Consider the following 18,905-nt stretch of genomic DNA (forward strand, 5'->3'; position numbering starts at 1 on the left):
CCACGTGCTGTCTTCGGCAGTAGGCCGCTCCTGTCGTTGTCCATCATGCTCCGCAACACGCTCCTTGCGGCACTCGGTGTGCCCGCCTTTGTTTTGTCCCAGCCTACCGAGGGTCCTGTCAACGCCAACACCTGTGTCGTCCAGCCCGGTCCCAACGGCACCGACTCGGCCCCGGCAATCATCCAGGCGTTCCGCAAGTGCGGCCACAACGATGCCGAAAACCGCGGCAAGGTCGTCTTCCTGAACGAGACTTACACGGTCAAGTCCGTCATGAACACGACCGGCCTCAGCAACGTGGACGTCGACCTCCAGGGAACGCTGCTGTGGGACAAGAACATCCCCTACTGGCTCAACGCTTCTCTCCCCGTGGGCTACCAGAACCAGTCCAGCGCCTGGCTGTTCGGCGGCGACAACGTGCGGTGGGACGGCAACGGATACGCCACGCTCGACGGAAACGGCCAGGTCTGGTATGACTTCGTCAACGGCACGAACAACTACCCCGGACGCCCGCATTCCATCACCATCACCGGCACCAAGGACAGCACCTTCGTAGGTACCCGTTTCGTCCAGAGCCAAATGTGGTAAGTAACAATGCCGTCTTCGTTGCAGACGAATGATTAATCGCGTCCAGGACCATGACCATCATCCACTCGGAGAACGTGCTGCTGGAGGACATGTACATCAACAGCACCGACACCAAACAGGCCGTCGGCTTTGACTTTTCCTCCCTCAACGTGAGTACTACTACCGGCCAAAAAATACAAAAAAACAAAAAAAGCAGGGACACTGACCCGCCAAACAGACCGACGGCGCCGACACCATCTACGCCAACAACATCACCTTCCGCAACTGGATCGTCGACAACGGCGACGACTCGATCGCCATGAAGGCCAACAGCACCAACATCCTGATCGAGGACTGCGCGTTCCACACTGGCCTGGGCGTCGCCATCGGCAGCATCGGCCAGTACGACGGTGTCTACGAGACCATCGAAAACGTCACCGCCCGCAACATCACCATCACCAACATGCGCTACGGCGTCTACATCAAGACCTGGACGGGCAACAGCACCGGCTACCCCCCCAACGGCGGCGGCGGCGGCCTCGGCTTCGCCGCCAACATGACCTTCGAGGACTTCGTCTTCGACAACGCCTCCGGCGTCTTCGCCGCCACACAGTGCACCAGCTACAACGGCGCCACCGGCGGCTGCGACTCGAGCGCGTTTAACATCAGGGATCTCGTCCTGCGCAATTGGTCGGGCACGACTACGAGCGATGTTAATGTTGCTATCCAGTGTAGCGCTAGGAGTCCGTGCACGGGGATCAGGGCGGAGAAGGTGGAGTTGCTGGATACGGTTAATGGCACGACGCCGGCGAATTGGTTGTGTTCGAATGTTGTGGCTCCGGTGGGGTTTAATTGTACGGGGGAGCCGTGGGAGGAGAATAATCGGTGAGGGGTGGAAGGGGGGGTTGGGGAGCGAGCGGGGAGGGCGGAGGCCGGCGCGTCCTGCGGGTAAAGAGGCGTTGTTGCTTCAAAAGTTTTCGATTGTGAGACGAATGGAACGGAAATTTTTTTTCTTCATGGGAAAGCTAGGGTTGGCACTCGTGTCGGTCTTGGACGCGACTACCTACTCTCCAGAGCTACTTACCCTGCGGAAGTACGCGGATTGTGAAAGGTGCGCACCCTGTTTTCTGGTGCTCTGCGTTTCGATTAAAGCTGTAGCTAACCATCTTCACCAGCGACGGAGTGAAGTTTGAAAAGGATTTTCCACCATGTTGCCAACGAAGCATAGTACCAGAAAAATACTGATACCGCACGTTTCGCCTTCAACATTCAACACCTCTTGCCTCGTACATTGCTTTCTTCAGATACAAAGAGTCTCATATCACCGCAGTTCGCTTAAATTGCTGAGCCAATGACATATTTGCAATTGCTATTGGACGCTGAGACTGGCGCTTTAGTAAGCCTCTGGACGTCGTACAGTGCGGGGCTGTGTAGAGCTCCGATAAGCAAGCTCAACACCTGCTGCCTAGCGACAGTCCCCCCAAACCTACAGACGGGTTTCCATCCCTGAAGGCTGCTCGTTTCTCCACCTGCTTGTCTTGAGTTATGGACAAGGGCAACATGGATCTGGAGCGCATCCGCTCCAACAAGGACCACAGCTGCTGCCCTACCTGCTTGGATCTCCGGTATGAAGTTTATACGCCGCCTAGTGCCACGATCGTCTGGGAAATGGGCTCCCGAATCCTCGATAGTCGCTACCACGCCACCTCATTCACTGAGGTTGATCAAGCAGCAGCGGGGGGCTGTCCCTTCTGCTCTATTCTCCAGAAAGGCATCGACAAATGCTGGCAGCTTCCAAAAGATAGGGTCTATGTGCCAGCAGATCCATCAAAGAAAGAACAGGTCTTGGATCTTTACATCGAGATCAGACCGGATTGTGGCTTGCTTCTATCTAGAATTGGGGAGTCATGTCGGGAAGCCTTGGAGAACGATAGTTTTCATGGCTGTGGAGAAGTCTGCTTCTTTCGCAGCTACAGAACCCCTATTGAGTTGTTCACTCTTGATGGTAAGCTACCAGAAAATGGCAAGGGAAGATTGAATCAGAGCTGACATGAGTGCAGCAACGGAACCTTTCCACAAGAGTTTTGGGCCATCTCAATCTGTACATATCCCAACAGCACCGGGGCTTGATTACATCCGCAAAACTCTGAGTGCATGGCTCTCCGAATGCGATCTGGAGCACAGCTCTTGCGGCCCGGGTGACCCCCGCATGGAGTATGTTTGCCCAAGAAGACTTGTTGAAGTGACAGGAGGAGTGGTACGGCTTGTCGAACCCGATCCAGGCTCGAAGGTAATCTACACGACACTCAGCCACTGCTGGGGATCTCAGACGGACGCCACCGACCTCTTCAAAACCACAATAACAAACATCGCATCCTTACGGAAATCCATTGACTGGGAAGACATCCCACCCACCTTCCAGGATGCCATCGTGGTCACAAGACTAGTGTCGTGTGGTTACATTTGGATTGATTCCTTGTGTATCATCCAAGACGACAATGAGGACTGGAAAGAGCAAGCGGCACAGATGGCTAGAGTTTACAGCAACTCTTACCTCAATATTGCGGCAACTTCCGCCGACACTTGCGGTGGCGGCTTATTTCGTCCTCGAGTATGGTGTTTAGACCCGCTCTTTACAACCGAGACGAGGACTTTGAAGTCTTATGCCCTGGGCCACGATGTGTTTGTACGCCCAAAGCTTGAACAGGTCCACGAAGCCTTTTTTGGGCCCAGTCAATCAAGACTCCGTGAAGAGCCACCCGAAAATCCATTTCCACTTCTCCGGCGGGCATGGGTTTTCCAAGAACGGATTCTTTCACGTCGCACTGTTCACTTCACGCGGTCTGAAATGCTGTGGGAGTGCCGAGCTCATACAACATGTGAGTGTGGCGAATACAATGATAGTGACAAATTTCCATCCAATGAGAACGTCAAGACGGCTTTCGACAGATCCACAAACGAACTGTGGACTGCAGAGGGCTGCCTACAAGCGTGGCGGACTAGTGTTGCACAGTATTCTCAATTGAACATGACCATGCCCAAGGACTGGCCGTATGCGATCGCTGGACTTGCATCAAGGCTTCTACCCTATATACGGAGCAACTACTCGGCTGGACTGTGGGAAATTGAATTTCCAAGATGCCTCCTTTGGCAAGCAAAAAAGGCTCCCATCAAAAACTACGACAGTACCCTCCGCGAATGGCCGTTCCACTCGTTAACATTCCCAGAAGGCCCACCAACCTGGTCATGGCTTAATTGTCGAGCAGCCACCAGAGGCGTAGAAGGCGAAATCTTGAATTCATATCCTCCAGGGATTATGAACGACAATTTCAAATTTGAGTTTGGAAATCCGACCGACTCTTCCAAAGATATGCAAGAGGCAGGCTTCCGAATCGATCATCTAGGGAGTCCGCTTTACTTGGAGGGGTTGTTAAGCAAAGGGCATGTCAAACTGGACCTTGCAAAGACGCATTTCATACTCGAGAGCGTCAGCGACAACGACAGCGAAGGCTATCGCTTACTTGGCATTTTATATCTGGACTTTCAGGTTCCGCGAACCCTTGCGAACACATGGTACCCAGTTTCTTGCCTTTTTTTCTGGTCTACCAACGGTTTGAATTGGTCACTCGTTCTCGCTGCCGTTCCCGGGACAGACTACTATATCCGTATTGGATATTCCATTTCTTATCCTTCACAGAAATCGTCCAAACATGGAACAATCTGCCGCATCGAGGTGCGTTGATTAGTGTAGCAAGACAGCTTTCGCATGAAGTGCTCGAATCTATTTCTCGAAAGCCGGCTTTCCTACTACGGTTTCTGGGCGGGATCTGGATCAGCAAGGATTCATATGTTTTTTCTTTTCTCTCGGTTGACTATCTTAATAAATTGAAACTCAATCTCTGCAAGCCTCTCAAGATCAAGCATCAGAAAGCTGATTGGATTTACGTGCACATATCTATACACGCATCTCCTGCTATGCAGGAATATCGAGCACAGCCATCAACCTCAGCATGTGGGTGCTTTATTTCTTAGAAGCTGTTGCGGATGAGAAATAGACCAGAGCCGAGATTTGACGCATCGTCTGCTAAGCACGATAGTCTCCGCCAGATCTTGAAGCTTTGCATGAGTGATCCCAGACCCGCGTTCGTTCGTGGACGACCGCTCGAACAATCCCGTTCGTTCCCCATCAGGACCGGATCGTCGCCGTCGCCCGCCGATCATCAATCCAGCAACGAACCCACAATACCTACGGACCCTGTAGATCATCTCGAATCCAACAAACCCCATCATCCCTGTCGCCCATCACCTTCTTTCCTCCGACTTACAGTTGCCCACGCCGAATCTATCAAGCAGGCAAACAACGAGCAAGTTTCGGGGGTTTCATACCGGAGAAACACCACGATAAAGAAAAAAGCGTACGATCAACGTCGACATGCCAATTATCCCATACTCTGTCGTCTTCGACAAAGATCTGCTTACAATGAAGCCGCACATGAGATGGAGAAGGCGACGAAATGAAAGGGTGACTGCCAGTCTTCACATGGCAATACCACAAATCATCTATCCAAGCCCAGACAGAAAGAAGAAATAAAAAAAAAGGACGCGAGCGTACTTCAAACATCCAAGGTGTCAATGTCATTAATCGAGGGTAGTCATAACAGCTTCGTCATTATATCCAACATTTAGAAATTCCCCAAGGAAAAAAGGAAGGGGGAGAGGAACCATGGGGCGCGAGCAACCTTCCACCTCTTCTTCACCAACCGCCTCGTATCCACCTCTTATTCACGCCCCCCTCCCCCCTCTTCCCCCCTCCACCAACCGATTAACCTCATTTAATTCATCAACCCCTTCACGGCGACAACACGCCCTTCCCAACAACCCACTCATCACCATCATCCTCCTCCCTCCAATCCACCCCGCCATACACCGGCTTATGAATCCTCACGCACCACAAAAACCAATCCTCCACCGGCAACAAATTCAACAAGACGCGGTTCCCGGTCCAGGCGATCCCGCACACGAGGGCGCCGGCGACGGCGTCGAGGACGAAGTGGTTGGCGGTGGCGACGATGGCGACGAGGATGGTGAGCGGGTACGCGACGCCGACGAGGACGCACAGCGCGCGGCGGGGGTTGGGCAGGCGGAGGCGGAGGCTGTTGGACAGGCGGAATGACACTGCGCGGCGCTGGTGCGGCGCGAGCGGGATGGTGAGGATGGTGAGGCCGATGAGGAGCGAGTAGCCAAAGTGCAGGGATGGCATGGCGGCTGGGAACGCCAAGATGTTAGTCAATGACTCGCGTCGTTCCGCCCGAAACGGACGGGTGGATAAATAAACAAATAAAAAATGTCGACGGGTAATCTCGGGAGAGAGATGGGCTGCTTACCGTATTGGTTGCAGAACTTGTTCTGGGTCCAGACGCTGCTCTCGCCGCCCTCGCCGTGGACGGTGTCGACGAAGCCGAAGGCGCGGGCCTCGTCGCCGACGGGGCCTTTGACCGTCTTGTCGCTGAGCAGACGCGGCGGCATGCATGGCCAGAGGGTGAAGACGATGAAGGCGAGCAGGTTGCATACGGCCATGGTGCGTCGTCTGGCTTCATACAGGGCGGGGCCGGCGGGGCTCCCCCCGACGCTGCCAATGGGCTTGCCGGGCTGGCGCTCGCTCAGGCGGTTGCGGGTGGTGGTGAAGTAGTAGAGCCCGACAAGGAAGAGGATGGTGCCGGGGATGTGGATGAACGAGTAGATGCGGTTGATCCAGGTCATGAGGGTGGGGTACTGCAGGAAGAAGCGCTGCACGGGCAGTTCCCAAAATATGTGTAGCTTTTGCTCCAGGTGGATGATTTGCAACGCATGCTTGCGCGCCACATTGACCGTGTCCTCGACCAGCGTCAGAGCCGTGAAGGCGCGGCCCAGTTGGTAGACCTGCAGACGGTCAGTGATGCCTGCTAAGTGGGGGGAGGAACGCGCGTACCCAGTAGATCAGGGCCCAGTACCACGCTTCAACCAGGAACGGGAACTTCTGCAGCAGCCGGCTCAGGAACCGGTCCTGGAAGACGCGCGTATTGGGTGCCGTCACCGAGGTCCGGAATCCCAGCGCTCGCAGCTCTCGTTTCCGCCACTTGGGCTCGGAGGCGGCCGACAGCAGAGAGGGCGAGCTGGCGCGGGGAGAGAGAAGGCCGTCGGCGTCCGTGGGGCTCGCGAGGCCCGACTCGATGCTATCTGGCGAGCCGCTGCGGACATGGCTGCTGCGACGGTGGGGCCGCGATGAGGCGAAGAGGCGATAGTCCGAGTTGCGGTTCAGCCACGTGCCGCCGAACAGAAGGCTGACAACAACAAGCGGCTCGACGAAGGCGCCCGCGCCCATGGTTTCAGGTGTATATTATCGAGGTAGGTAATCTGATTCGGTAGAAGGATGGCGAACACAGTGCTTAGGGTGGAATGCTGAGATTGGCCACACTTGGGGTGGGACAAATGGACGGTGTCAGTAGTGACGCCTGCTTGGGTGACTGCTGGTAGGGCAGGCGCAGGTACAACAAGCACTTGGGAGACAAAGGCGCAGGCACAGCAGGCAGGAGGGCAAAAGATAAGAAACCGTCCAGGGCAGGCGCCGCGTGCGAGCTAAGTAGGACAGGGCCGGTGGGTCGGGGGCGGAGGATTCTGTATATTCTCACAAGTGGCATCGACAATGCCGCCGGATCTGGATGCGTCATTGTGACTGGCTCGCTTTCAATCTTCATGAGGTCGGGCTCGGCGATTCTGCTTGTCTAGTGGCGCACGACGATGCCAGCTCGGCAGCGGATGGGGCGGGCCCGGCAGCGTTCGCACGAGACTGACTGAAGCAGCCCTGGTCGCGAGCCAGCGAGTGCTGTCGTTGGCTGCTGGTTGCACGGCACACGACCGACGGCCACGCGATCAGCCCAAGCCCTTGGCAAGCCCGGCTGCTGCCGGATAACCCGGCCGCACCAAGCGAGCCCGGGCCACCATGTCGCACAAAAAACGGACGCGCAGCCTGTCGGGGCCGGCACTCAGAGTGGGACAGGCTACTTGCTGCCTGCTGCCTGCTGCCGGGTCACGATGCGGTGCGGTGCGGTGCTGCGTTGCGGAGACGAGCGAGCAGGCGACGTCGAGGGCGTGGCGAAGGGAGTGTTTAGGTAGTGGGAGTGAGCCCTACGAAGAATGCCGTCAAAGCTTGCAGGCGCCGGCGCCAGTGATGTGCCCCGCCGTAGCGCCTTCCGCCGCCAGAGCTTGACAACACCAGCGCTCTTGCCCCAATCCAGCGCCGCCTCACGCCTCTCTGCACTGCTGACCTAATATACTCCCATCAGCGTGATCCTACGGTGAGCTTGTCGCTAGTCGGACCACGCCTCGACAGTGACAAAGCGAGGCGCAACAAAGCCACCCGTCGCCGTCAGCCTCTGTCGGTGCAATTATCAATCCGAGCTGGGTTGCTGTCAGCCTCGGGCGCCGGATTCATCGGCTTCCGGCTCCCATCAATCTCCGACGCCGACTTGTGCAGCTGTACAGCAAAAAACGCAAGCAGAGACGCAAGCTTAACCTCCAGTCAAGCACGCAGGGGCCGCAACACACACCGCCCGGCCGGCACAGATAGCCGTGGACCATTTGCTACCTGACGTCTCCGCCGCTTAGCGCCAACACCCGGCTTCTCACGGACTTTAGCGGTGCCGTTTCCCGAGCGTGCATGCAGATGGCAGCGTAGTCCGAATACGACCGCGATCGCATTCGCCATGCTATTCGTCGCATTCCAGACCCTTTCCGCGCCCTGCCGGCACCGGGACCCTCGCACATGCCTTCTCCGCACAATGCAGTCAGATCACATACACGTGGGTCCTTATCTTGTGGACGAATCCGAATCCGGCTTGAACCGTTCCTGTATAACTCCCAGAGCACTCCGCGTCTACTGATTCGCCGGCTGCTCCATTGACTGATTTGGACAACGCAGGTACACGTGTGACAGAATTGCCATAAGCAACAGACCAAGGGTATACAGGGAGCATTGCTTCATCCAACCAGCATCCAGCATCCATCGAGGTAAAACAGGATGGTATTCGCCATCTTGTCGACATGCTTCAAATGCCCATGTTCAATCCAGCATCTTCTCCACGACCTGCACCCCGGATCCGACCGGCCCGCTCCCCTCACGCCATAGACCCTGATCTTGACCACACCCGCTCCGTCTCCGCTCACTCCGTTTCGGCCGGACCGGTCATTCGGCTCCGGGCCTTGCTGTTGGGCCTACTTTTTCATCCGGGCTCCTTTTCGCCGTTGGTCCCTCGTTGTATCATGCCACGACATTAACCCCGGTCACTCCAGTCTTCACTGGACAAATCCAACACTTCACCTTCAATCCCCACTCCCGTTAACCGTTGACCCACAACCAGCAACTTCCTCCCTTATCACACCAATAGAAGAAGAAGAAATAATTAAAAACAAAAAAACCGGAAAACCACCCCAGCCCTCACCACCAACCCCCCATCCCCACCACCACAACCACCATCCCCACACCCACCACCACAGCCCTCCCCCCCAAAAACCACCCACCACCCCTCCCTTTCCCAGCAGCAGCAGCAGCCCCCGAAGCAGCTGGGGCAGCAGAAGCAGCAGCAGCCGCACCACCATCCCCTCCATTGTTATCTTCTTTTGCTTCTTGTTCTTTTTTCTCGTCCTCCTCATACCCACCCACGTGTATCCGCCCGCTCCCCGCCGCCGGCAGCTGGTCCGGCACCGCCGCCCACGTCTGCGTGTAGACGGCCGGCGCGTAGCCGAGCGTCGCGCCCGCCCCGTCGGTTTGCGCCTGCCACACGGTCGTGATCCATGTGTTGGTATCGCCGGTTGCGGCCGCTACGGGGTTGGTGGTTGTGGTGGTGGTGGCTGGGATGGCGGCGGCGGCGGCTGGGGGATTGGTGGTGGTGGTTGCGGTCATCGTTGTGGAAGTGAGTGCGGGGTTGGCGACGCTACTGAGAGCGGCTGTGGTGGTGGTGGTGGTGGAGGTGGGGTTGTTTGTTGCCGTGGATGGCGATGATGTTGACGTGGAGGAAGAAGACGAGGATGGTAGAGCAGAGATGGATGTCGAGATGGCGGTCTGCGCCGCCGTCGTTGCTTCTTCTTCCGCCGCGGCAGCCGCATTGGTGAGTGATGATGCAACGCTCGTGGCGGCGGGAGGGACGGCCTGGCGGAGTTCAAGGTCGGCCGCCGCGTCTGCGACGACTGGAGTACCCGAGGGGGAGGAGACGACCGCGGCGAGTGCCCCGGAGAGCAGCATGACCGAGGTGGTGGTGGTGGTGGTGAAGGTGCGCATTATGCCGGTTGTATCAAAATTACGTACGTCGAGCACTTGTGTATCGTGATCGTAGGAGGTGAGACCCTTGGCGATGTGAGCGAGTGGGGTTGTGGTGGTAGAAGTTATGCTCAATGGTACATACCTTGGATTTCGTGGATGCCGCGATGCGTAGGAATTGATTGTCGAAGAGACGATAGGCAGGTCCGGTGAGGCGAGCTTTTATGCCGACAGGGGAATATCGTGAGGTTGGGTTCAGAGTCGCAAAGTCCGGTAGGCTTCCTTTGCCGCTTAGCCAGGTGCAGCTGAACAACAGGAGCTGATAGACTGATGACGGTTGACCAAACGAGCGTAGGCCGCGGCGGCTGCGGGGAAAGAGAAACGCCCACGATATGGACGACTTCTCGGCAAAAACAACAAACACCCAACCTCTCTCAGCAGCCAGAATAAAATGAGAATCGGAGGTTGGAAGAAGACAAAACGACAGCCCATTCATGGTCGTCTTCAATCCTTCCGAGATATAGCGTGGCCCCGGCCGGCCCAGCCACCGAAGCGCAGCAAAAAACCCGGGTGGTGGCTCCCCGCATGAATATTGCGCGCAGGAACAATCTCCTACCTGCATTCACTACCGACCACTGAGACCGCTCAGCTCCCCTTATCGCCTGACAGAGAAAGGGGATGTATTGTATAGGTTCTGTGGCACCGGGCGCCCATTTCCCGCTCCGGTAGTAATTGTTGGCGCATGAGGTCTGGACTGCTTACCTATGAGAATCAACCCGCCGAGCAACGTTCACCACCTTACCTCCTTTGCTCACTTACGTAGCGAGCATAACATCATGCTCCCGTGTAAACCAAACCACCGACACGCGAATGAAGCAAGCAAGCAAGAGCCCTCGCGATAATAATGTCAAAGTCAAGCGCACGTCGCATTCCACTCCGTCCTCCCCATCACTCGCTGATCACCAATCGGGCACCAGAGAGCGCCACATCCATCAAACCCATTAAAGTCGGCATTCCGCTAATGCAAGTGTTCTCTCGCTACCGCTTTCCCCGTGCCCAATCATCGCTCCGCGGCGTGCAGCAAAGCTAACCAGCCACCCGCGCGGCTCAAGCTGAGGAGGGGGCAGGGGAAAAAAAAAAACTTTCATAAAACATAGAGATCAGGCCTGAATGGCGAATGTGTCGTCACCTTTGGGATCAGCAATACTGCATTTTTTCCTTGCGAAGAATGACAGCGACCACGATCACTCTGGAGGTATGTAGGTACAGTACATTCCATGCCGCTGCAGATCCTACATTGGAGTGAACAGGGGAAGTTAGCGACCTCGCTTCATTTGACAATCTGTCCTGTCGGGCTCTCAAGCGGGGAGAGCAGGAAAGGACAGAGTACCACCTCATTCTTCACTGGCGCAATCAAGTGAGTCTTATCGTCACCTTCACTAACACAGCACCAAGACATCACCAGCTGAACCCAACCCTCTTCAACTCATCAAATGGGTTACACTGACGCTTTATACTTTCAAGGTGCCTATCAACAGCTAAAGAAACCCAGCGTGGTAGAGCATGTAGAGGTAGAAGTAGAGCGACATAGGAAAGAGGGGGAGAGAGAGAACAAAAGAGCGCAAGGAGACAACGCCCTCAACGACCATAGGATGTGCAAGGAAAAGAAAAAAACAAGAGGAGACACAAGGAATAGGCAGCCCAACCAGAAAAGCTGCAACACCTCCAAGCCAACCAAACTCCAAACACCCCCTTCACTAACCTCAACCCGAGGGAAGTTGAAGTAAGACAGGGCGAGTGTGCAACCGGGGAATGTGAAACTACGGGAGTCCCACCACGGCCATCACCAAGGCGAAAGCCACCCCAGCTGCCCACGCAGCTCCTCCCGGCGTCATCCTGCCACCGCTCGATGGCCAGTCGTCAAACACCGTCTGGTTTTTCGTGTTCTTCGGATCGCTGGAGAAGAAGTCCGTCTTCGACGTGTCGTCGTTCTCCTCTTTCTCCGGTTCCGTGATCACGCAGACGTTCTTACCATCCTTGAGCTTGGTGTCGTCGGGACAGCGGGAAAAGTAGTCATGCTGCCTTTGCGAGTCGCTCGAGTTGAAGTACGCCTTGACGTATGACACCGTCATGATCGAATCCTGCTCGGGCGGGCCGGCAGACCAGTTCGGGTCGGCGTTGGACCAGTGGTTGAGGACGAGATGGCCGCCCGAGTTGGGCACATTGTCGAGCATGTCCCAGAGCCAGTTGCCATCGGCGTAGAAGGAGACGCGGTCGGGCAGCCAGTCGAAGCGGTACTCGTGGAAGCCGGCGTCGGGGCGGAACGGCAGCGGGTGGACTTTGAAGTTGTCGACCAATTTCGATGCGTCAAAGCCGGCGGCGGCGGATTCAGGCGAGTGCAGGACGAGGTTGACCGGGCTGCTCGAGCTGTTGTATTGCTTGGAGAGGAACTCGAAGTCGATTTCTTGCGTGTTGTTGTGGAGCTGCCGTTGCTTGTCAGTGGACCAAACCATACTCGCGAAACGAGGAGAAGCGTATACGCACCATGAAGAAGGCCCCACACGTTCCCGGAACCCAGCTCATCTTCATCTGGACCCGAAAGCTGCCGTACCTCATATCCGTTCTTGTCGAAACAAGCTCCCCAAACGGCACCATGTTGTCAACCAGCGTCGAGCGTACGATCAGCTGCAAGCCGGGATCGCCGGGACTGAGTGCCTGGCCGGCCCATTCACTCCTGTCCATTAGCGGGTTCGCCACAACGTTCTCCACTTGCGCCATCTTGCCACGCTGGCCGCGTGCATCCTCCGCCGAGACGTTGTATGCCTGCGGCACCCAACCGATGTTGTTCATGCTATGACCCAGACTGTTGGTCTGGTTGGAGAGATCGTCGATGTGTAGGAAGTCCGTCTCCATCACGTCCGTCCAGACCATGTGCGGCTCGTCCGACGTCTTGTTGACTGAGTAGCCGCATTCGCACTTTGCCGTGACTGTGGGGTTGCGTTGCTTGCGTGTCAGCGATCATGGGATCTTGGATGAGAGTGTCTCGAGCGCAGCAAGCAAGGAAGCTTACCAAGAGAAGGCAGGAGGGCCAGGAAGGGGAGTAAAGCCATGGGTGTAAGAACGCGGCCCGCCATGTTCGGATGTTGAAGTAGAATCTGGATGGCAAAGTGAACTCGAGATTGCACTGCAGGTCGAGCGTTGCAACCGTGGAGATGTTTTGGTGACGGTTGTCCTGTGCCAGGCGGAAGTTAAGTACACGGGTAGGAAAGTGAAGCGCAGCTGCCCGCGTGGCGATGCTCAGGCGCGACCCTGTGGTAATGTCGCGGTTCCCCTCTACAGTAGCGGCGATTGGGCGAGTTAATGGAAAGAGACTAGACTGGCAACAGGCTAAGAGCAAAACAAGTGATACCTAGAAGGAAGGTGAGAGGGGCAGAGCGCGATCACCATGGAGCACACATCATGATGAGAGACTACGACCCTCTGGTTCACGACTGCAGAAAGGCGGGGAAAGGAGCGAATGCTGGCCTGGCAGGGCAGCGGGCCTCATGTTGAGATAACGGGAGAATTTGGAGATTGATCGAGTTGCACAACATGGCCGCGGAGCCCGTAGCCGGTGACGCGCATGAATGGCGGCGGGCGAATGGGACGAGCTGTCACCTGGCCGGCAGCGGCAAGGGCGTCCATGGTCGGTCGCACCTGCCAGGCTGTTCTTGCCGTGGCGTTCTGAGGCTCCGCCGGTGGTGATGATCGAACTGACGGCAGGAGCGCTGCACCGTTGACCGCCGGACTGTGGCCAAGCCTGCAACGACACGGCAGCGCTAATAGGTAGCCGCGGGGGTTTCTGCCGGGTCCACCGCTGGAGTGGTACAAGACCAAGATGCGTCACGAGCCAAGACCTGCAATACCCTCGATGCCTGGCGTACCCGGAACGACTCAACAGGTTGCCGAATCGTGGGCTCCCTCGCCGCCGTGCTGCGCTGCTCGCGTGGCATTGGGCCTTTGGCCTGGTCGTATCTCCCCGCGCTGGTAGTGCACACAACTCGAAACCTGCTCTTGACCTCTCAATTTCATTATCGACCTAAAGTAAAAGGCTCGAGATTACGGTCGCTGCTGGCTGATATTATCGTACTTGGCAAAGCTGGCGCTTAACGGCAACTGGCTGTTCCTTCGACGGAGTATGGTCGAGCCCCCTTCGTCCCCATGTGCCCCCTCTCCGCACCGAATCCAACAGGCGACTGACATCCAGATACGCACGTCAGATTTCCGCATGTCCGTCCCCCTTCCACACCCTTCGTACATGCCGTTTCCCTTCGTTATGCCGTGGATAGAAAGATGCCCTCGCCGAGGAAAGCTGGAATGGCAAGAATATGCGACGCGGAAAACGCCATCGAAACAGTGTAGGCAACAAGATATAGCGGCACCTTCGGACACCTGACAAACGCCGCCCAGAAAACAGCCTTCCGTAAAAACGTAGATTCCCGCGAGCGATGTATGTGGGCGACCAGCCGACCGCCGCGTCCGTGGCCATGCGCAGCAAGAAAAATGCTTCAAGGGGTATCATCATAGGAATCCGGACTCAGATAGAAGTCTATGCCGCCTTATTAGTTCTCCCTCCTATTACCGTGTTGCGCTGCTGTCGGACTGACCTTGCGATCTTCTCATCCTCACGCTCACGGGGTTCGACCGCCAGACTCATGTCGTACATCTCGTGCACGTCGCCTGCCGACTGCATGTTGGTCAAGATGTAGTCTTGGAGCTCTGGCACCGGCTGCAGTGGGTATGGCACGTTCTGGTACTGCTGGATGTCCCGGATCACCTCGGCCGTCTTCGCGCGCTTGGCAAAGTTGATGAGGTTGGTCTTCTTGATAAGAGACGGAATACCGTCTTCGATGAAAGTCAAATCGGTGAGATACACACCTGTGAGCACGTTAGAGAATCGAATGTCGGCCTAGGCGCCGGCGTTCTTACCGAAGAAGGGAATGCAAGGCGGGTTGGCCTTGTGCAAAGTATCTCTGTACTCGGCAAAGTTCTTTGTGCTTCCCATGAGCCTGCGCATGTTTTCGAGCGTGGTCATGGTTCTGGCATTGACCGATCCCCACGTTCTGTTGAGACGGTGGATCGGCGCCGTACCGAGCGCAGAGATGATCGACGTAAGCGTCGAGAAGTTATTCAACATGCGGCATTTCTATCGTCGTTAGTGTCTTGCTCAAAACAACCGAATCCCAGTACTTACATCTGCCACAGAGACGAAGTGTTTGATGACCACCACACGTCGTTTGACGTCTGATTGGGTGAGAATCATTTGCGCAACCCAATTCGTGAGCTGGTTGGAGTGCAGAATCAGCGCCTTGACGTTCGAAGCCGGGTCTGCTTCGCCTGGCGCCAGCTTCTTCTGCCATGTTTTGTTCAAACATTCTGTCGGCTTGATCTTGCCGTACAACCTCGACTCAATGATGGTGAGCTGACGAGCAAATTCAGTGGCATCGATATCGAGGAACTTGAGCTTCTTCATGTGCTTGGGCAGAATTGGTTGAGGCGTGGACGTGTTGAGCGTGAGGACGAGACGCTTCGTCGGGGCATCCTGGCCCCTGGCACGTTGCTCGACAGCAGTCATCAGAGGAGCGGCTCCAGGCGTGCTTGTCGTCGCAACGTGGTCCTTTGCAAAGGCGTACACCCGCTGGATGAGGGCTTGCGCGTCCTCGTCGTTGCCCTCCATCCAATAGTTGTCGAACCAACTCTTGAGAATGTTGACCACACGGAAGCGGATGGGCTTCTGCTTCTTGTCTACCCAAAGCTGGTAGTCTTCCCTAGACAGGCCAGCAGGCGGTTGGATGCTCCAACGCTTGACCAACATGTCGAAAAGCTCGCTAGCAGTGGTGAAAGAGCGGTAGGTAAGGAGGAATGTGTTGTTGAAAGGCGAATCGAGCCTGTCGTGGCGGGTGAGCTGCTCGACAAGGCCGGCGAGTGTGCCACCCTTGAGCTGCGCTGGGGTGCTTTTGAGGTCGTACGAAATTTCGCCTTCGTGGTCCAATTGGAGGAACTCGGGAATCTCCTCGGGAACCGCCTGCGGTAGAACGGGTGCAGGCACTTCTCCGAAGAACTTTTTGAGCTTGGAGTTGTTTCCTCCGCTGTGCATCTCGAGGGGATCGTCTCCGAGTGGGGACCTGCTGAACTGGGTCGACGGCTTCCGCTGATAGGTGTTGTACAGATCCATGTCCGTGTGGCGCTTGCTGCTGATGGAAGACGGGCTGTCTTCTATGGGCATGAGGTCGGAGAGCAGCTGAAGAGCAAAGTACAGCTTCGCAGTGTTCGACTCAAGATCGCGCGAAACACTACGGACGTTCTTCAAGCGCTCCTCCAACGAATCCCCACGGTTGTCTGCCCATTCGTCGCCTAAAGGTGCAGCCACAGCTTGGCAAGTGAGAATGAGCTCTGAGATCATGTCATAAACCTTTTGTTTCGCCACGCTGAAGTCTGCAATCTGAGGGTTCTGGAATGTCGAACCAATGGGCGCCAAGTTGATGGACTCGACCGTGGCGATCCAGGGACGGTAGATCTCCAGAACCTTAGAAGCCGCCTTGCAGACGCGCTCACCTGTTCTTTGGTGAACGGCTTCGGTGATGACCTTCTCTTCCACGATCAAGCGCTCGTCTAGCTTTCTAATACTTGCGACAATGAGCCTCTTGAGATCATCCAGTCTCTCAACAAGTTTGTCGTCCAATCGGGCGCTCGGTTCGTCGACATCGTCCTGGTCTATGAAAGACATGGGATTCATTGGGTCATGAGTGCTGAGACCATTGTTCTGCCAATTTCCTCCGTTGTAGCTGTTCACGACGAAACCCGGGATCAAACGTGGAATGTCTTCACCGCGCTGTTGGCGAGCTACTTCAACAAACCCGTAAACCCCGTTCAGTACGCCATCTGCCTCTTTCAAGCACTTTGAGTACGAGTCCGCTGGAGGCCAATCTGCTCCTGCAATGTGCGAGGAAAGCACAAGCTTGGAGAACCTGGACATGGTTTCCCGGAAGTGAGGATAAAGCGCCTTATTGGTGGAGATGATTGAAGGGTTTCCGGAGTGGTTGTCAGTGGTTCCCGAACCTGCAGCAAGGAGTAATCGCAGATGATCCGAAATGTCCTCCGCTCTCTTCACAAACTCTGAACGATCACCGTTGTTGATTGCTTGCCGATACCGTTCTACGGACCTGCGCATGTCCTCAACCATCCGATTCCATGTTAGAGGAACAGCTTGCGCGTCGTCGAAGAATTGCTTGGAAACGGCGGACGTGAGAGGCGCCCCGATTGAGTTATTCGCATAGGAAGACATGGTGGAGCCCAACGGCGGACCGAGCCCTGAGAAGTTTGAGTCGTTGGCGTGTTCGTGTAGGTCGGATCGAGAGCGTGTCAGTCCAGAGGCATTGCTCATAGAGTCCATGGATGTGGCAGGAGAAATTCCGTTGGAAGCCAAGGACCGTCGTCGTTGCTGGTAGACTAATTAGCAACCAGGTTGCACATGTGCAACTGCACTAAAACTTACCAGGGAGCTGTGGGATCCAGCCATGCCAGAGGGCCCCTCCACGTCTGACGCGGAGTTTTCGTCGTCGGTGTCGCCATTGTACATATGCCATCCTCCCGCCATCAGTTCAGGAGGTGGTCGACTGCTCTCGGGCATGTTCACGTTGGTGCGGTCTCTCGGGCCGTTTTCCGACAGAGATGACGGCGTCTCGAGCGGGAGTTCCATGGTACTTACGCCAGTAAGCGTGTTGAAGTAGAACAACCTGCCGTCGGGTGTGGCCTGGGGAATCCAGAATGCAGCCTCCTCCTCCTTATCCGGCTCCGTGCCCTCCAACGGCAGCTGCGTCTGCCCTCCATCGTCGTCGGTGTCTGAGGCCTCCGAGTAGCTGCCCAAGTCCTGCGATCCGTCCAGAGTACCCGAATCCCCCTCGTCGGCGCTGCTCTCAGCGTCGCGGGTCTCGTCCTTGGGCGGCGTAACAACGGCGCAGTAGTTGCTGGGGAACCAGCCGCGAACACCGTTGATGACGCCGTCCCACCAGCCGCTCTCGAGCTGCGTGATGACCTGTATTATATCGCCCTGGCGGAAGCTCAAGCTGGTGCGGTCGTCGGCGTCGTAGTCGTACAGGGCGCGTACGTACAGACCCCCTGGCGGGGCCAACGTACCCGAGTATCCGTTCATGGTGATTTCAGCCAGCGCAGCGCTGGCGGTCGCAGGTGTCGCGGTGGGCGCGGCGCTCTCGCAGCAGCTCCGACAGCCTCTCCCTGATGCCCCTCTCTCGTCCTAGCAGTCGGACCGAGCCGGAGAGCCGCGACGGGGGTGCCGGCGAGCTTCCAAGTGCGCGCGGTGGTGTTGGGGTCGGGGCAGCGACAGGCGGCTGTCAGCACGTAGAGTGGGAGTCAAAGGCCAGCTGGGCCAAGCGAAACAGCACCTCCGGGGGCGTCCAGAGCATGGGCTCGCGGGGGGTCGGGCGTCTAGCGGCACCACATGAGCGCGCAGCGTCGGCTCACGGTGCAATGGGGCGCTCGTGGGAACAAAGCTGGAGGCACAGTAGCAGGGCAGGGCGTCGTCGCAGTCGTCTCGCGGGGGTCGCCGAGCGGTGGGAGGCGCGGGTACGGGTGCTGGTGGTGTTGCGGCCGCTTCATTCAGGGTTCTCGCCCGACGAGGCCAGATCACGTGCACGACGCGGGCCCTGCGCTGGAGATCGCAGCGAAAAATGCCGCTCAAGCCTCTGCTCTCCACTTCTTTATAAGGCAATGCGCCCCCCAACGGCCCACGCCCAGTGCGGCGCGTCTTATTGGCATTGGCGCTGCATATCTGCCCTCGGGCTCTGCATAACTGCCCGCACAAGCGCCCCGAAGCGTCGCCAATGTCACCTGTCCAGCGCGGCGGACAAAGCAACCGCGCCCCGACTTGTCAATGGCCGTCTCGAGTCAGCCCTCGCCCGCCCGCCTGCTGCCTGAGGGCTGCTTGTCCCGCAACGCTTCCCAAACTCAATCCGACGCGCACCGCTGCCGACATGGCCTGATTGCTGCTGCT

General features: G+C 56.8%; 4 protein-coding genes across 4 annotated transcripts; 1 reads left to right on the top strand and 3 right to left on the bottom strand.

Annotated features, from left to right (window-relative positions):
* Positions 1 to 45: 45 nt before the first annotated feature.
* SLS55_002658 (uncharacterized protein) lies at positions 46 to 1,453 on the top strand (the record flags this gene model as incomplete). The annotated part of the gene is made up of 3 exons (XM_066774139.1): positions 46 to 581; positions 632 to 734; positions 803 to 1,453. 3 exons carry the CDS (start codon positions 46 to 48, stop codon positions 1,451 to 1,453), a joined length of 1,290 nt encoding a protein of 429 aa, XP_066636706.1.
* A 4,397-nt stretch (positions 1,454 to 5,850) lies between these two features.
* SLS55_002659 (uncharacterized protein) lies at positions 5,851 to 6,925 on the bottom strand (the record flags this gene model as incomplete). Its single annotated transcript, XM_066774140.1, has 2 exons — positions 5,851 to 6,483; positions 6,533 to 6,925. The coding sequence occupies 2 exons, from the start codon at positions 6,923 to 6,925 to the stop codon at positions 5,851 to 5,853; spliced, it is 1,026 nt and encodes a 341-aa protein (XP_066636707.1).
* Positions 6,926 to 11,676: 4,751 nt separating this feature from the next.
* Positions 11,677 to 12,990, bottom strand: SLS55_002660 (uncharacterized protein; the record flags this gene model as incomplete). Its single annotated transcript, XM_066774141.1, has 3 exons — positions 11,677 to 12,339; positions 12,401 to 12,843; positions 12,927 to 12,990. The coding sequence occupies 3 exons, from the start codon at positions 12,988 to 12,990 to the stop codon at positions 11,677 to 11,679; spliced, it is 1,170 nt and encodes a 389-aa protein (XP_066636708.1).
* A 1,454-nt stretch (positions 12,991 to 14,444) lies between these two features.
* Positions 14,445 to 18,047, bottom strand: CDC25 (cell division cycle-related protein; the record flags this gene model as incomplete). The annotated part of the gene is made up of 4 exons (XM_066774142.1): positions 14,445 to 14,773; positions 14,825 to 15,041; positions 15,090 to 17,336; positions 17,391 to 18,047. The coding sequence occupies 4 exons, from the start codon at positions 18,045 to 18,047 to the stop codon at positions 14,445 to 14,447; spliced, it is 3,450 nt and encodes a 1,149-aa protein (XP_066636709.1).
* Positions 18,048 to 18,905: the final 858 nt, after the last annotated feature.

The sequence above is a fragment of the Diplodia seriata genome, assembly GCF_021436955.1.
Source record: "Diplodia seriata strain FDS-637 chromosome Unknown scaffold_2, whole genome shotgun sequence".
Taxonomy (NCBI): domain Eukaryota; kingdom Fungi; phylum Ascomycota; class Dothideomycetes; order Botryosphaeriales; family Botryosphaeriaceae; genus Diplodia; species Diplodia seriata.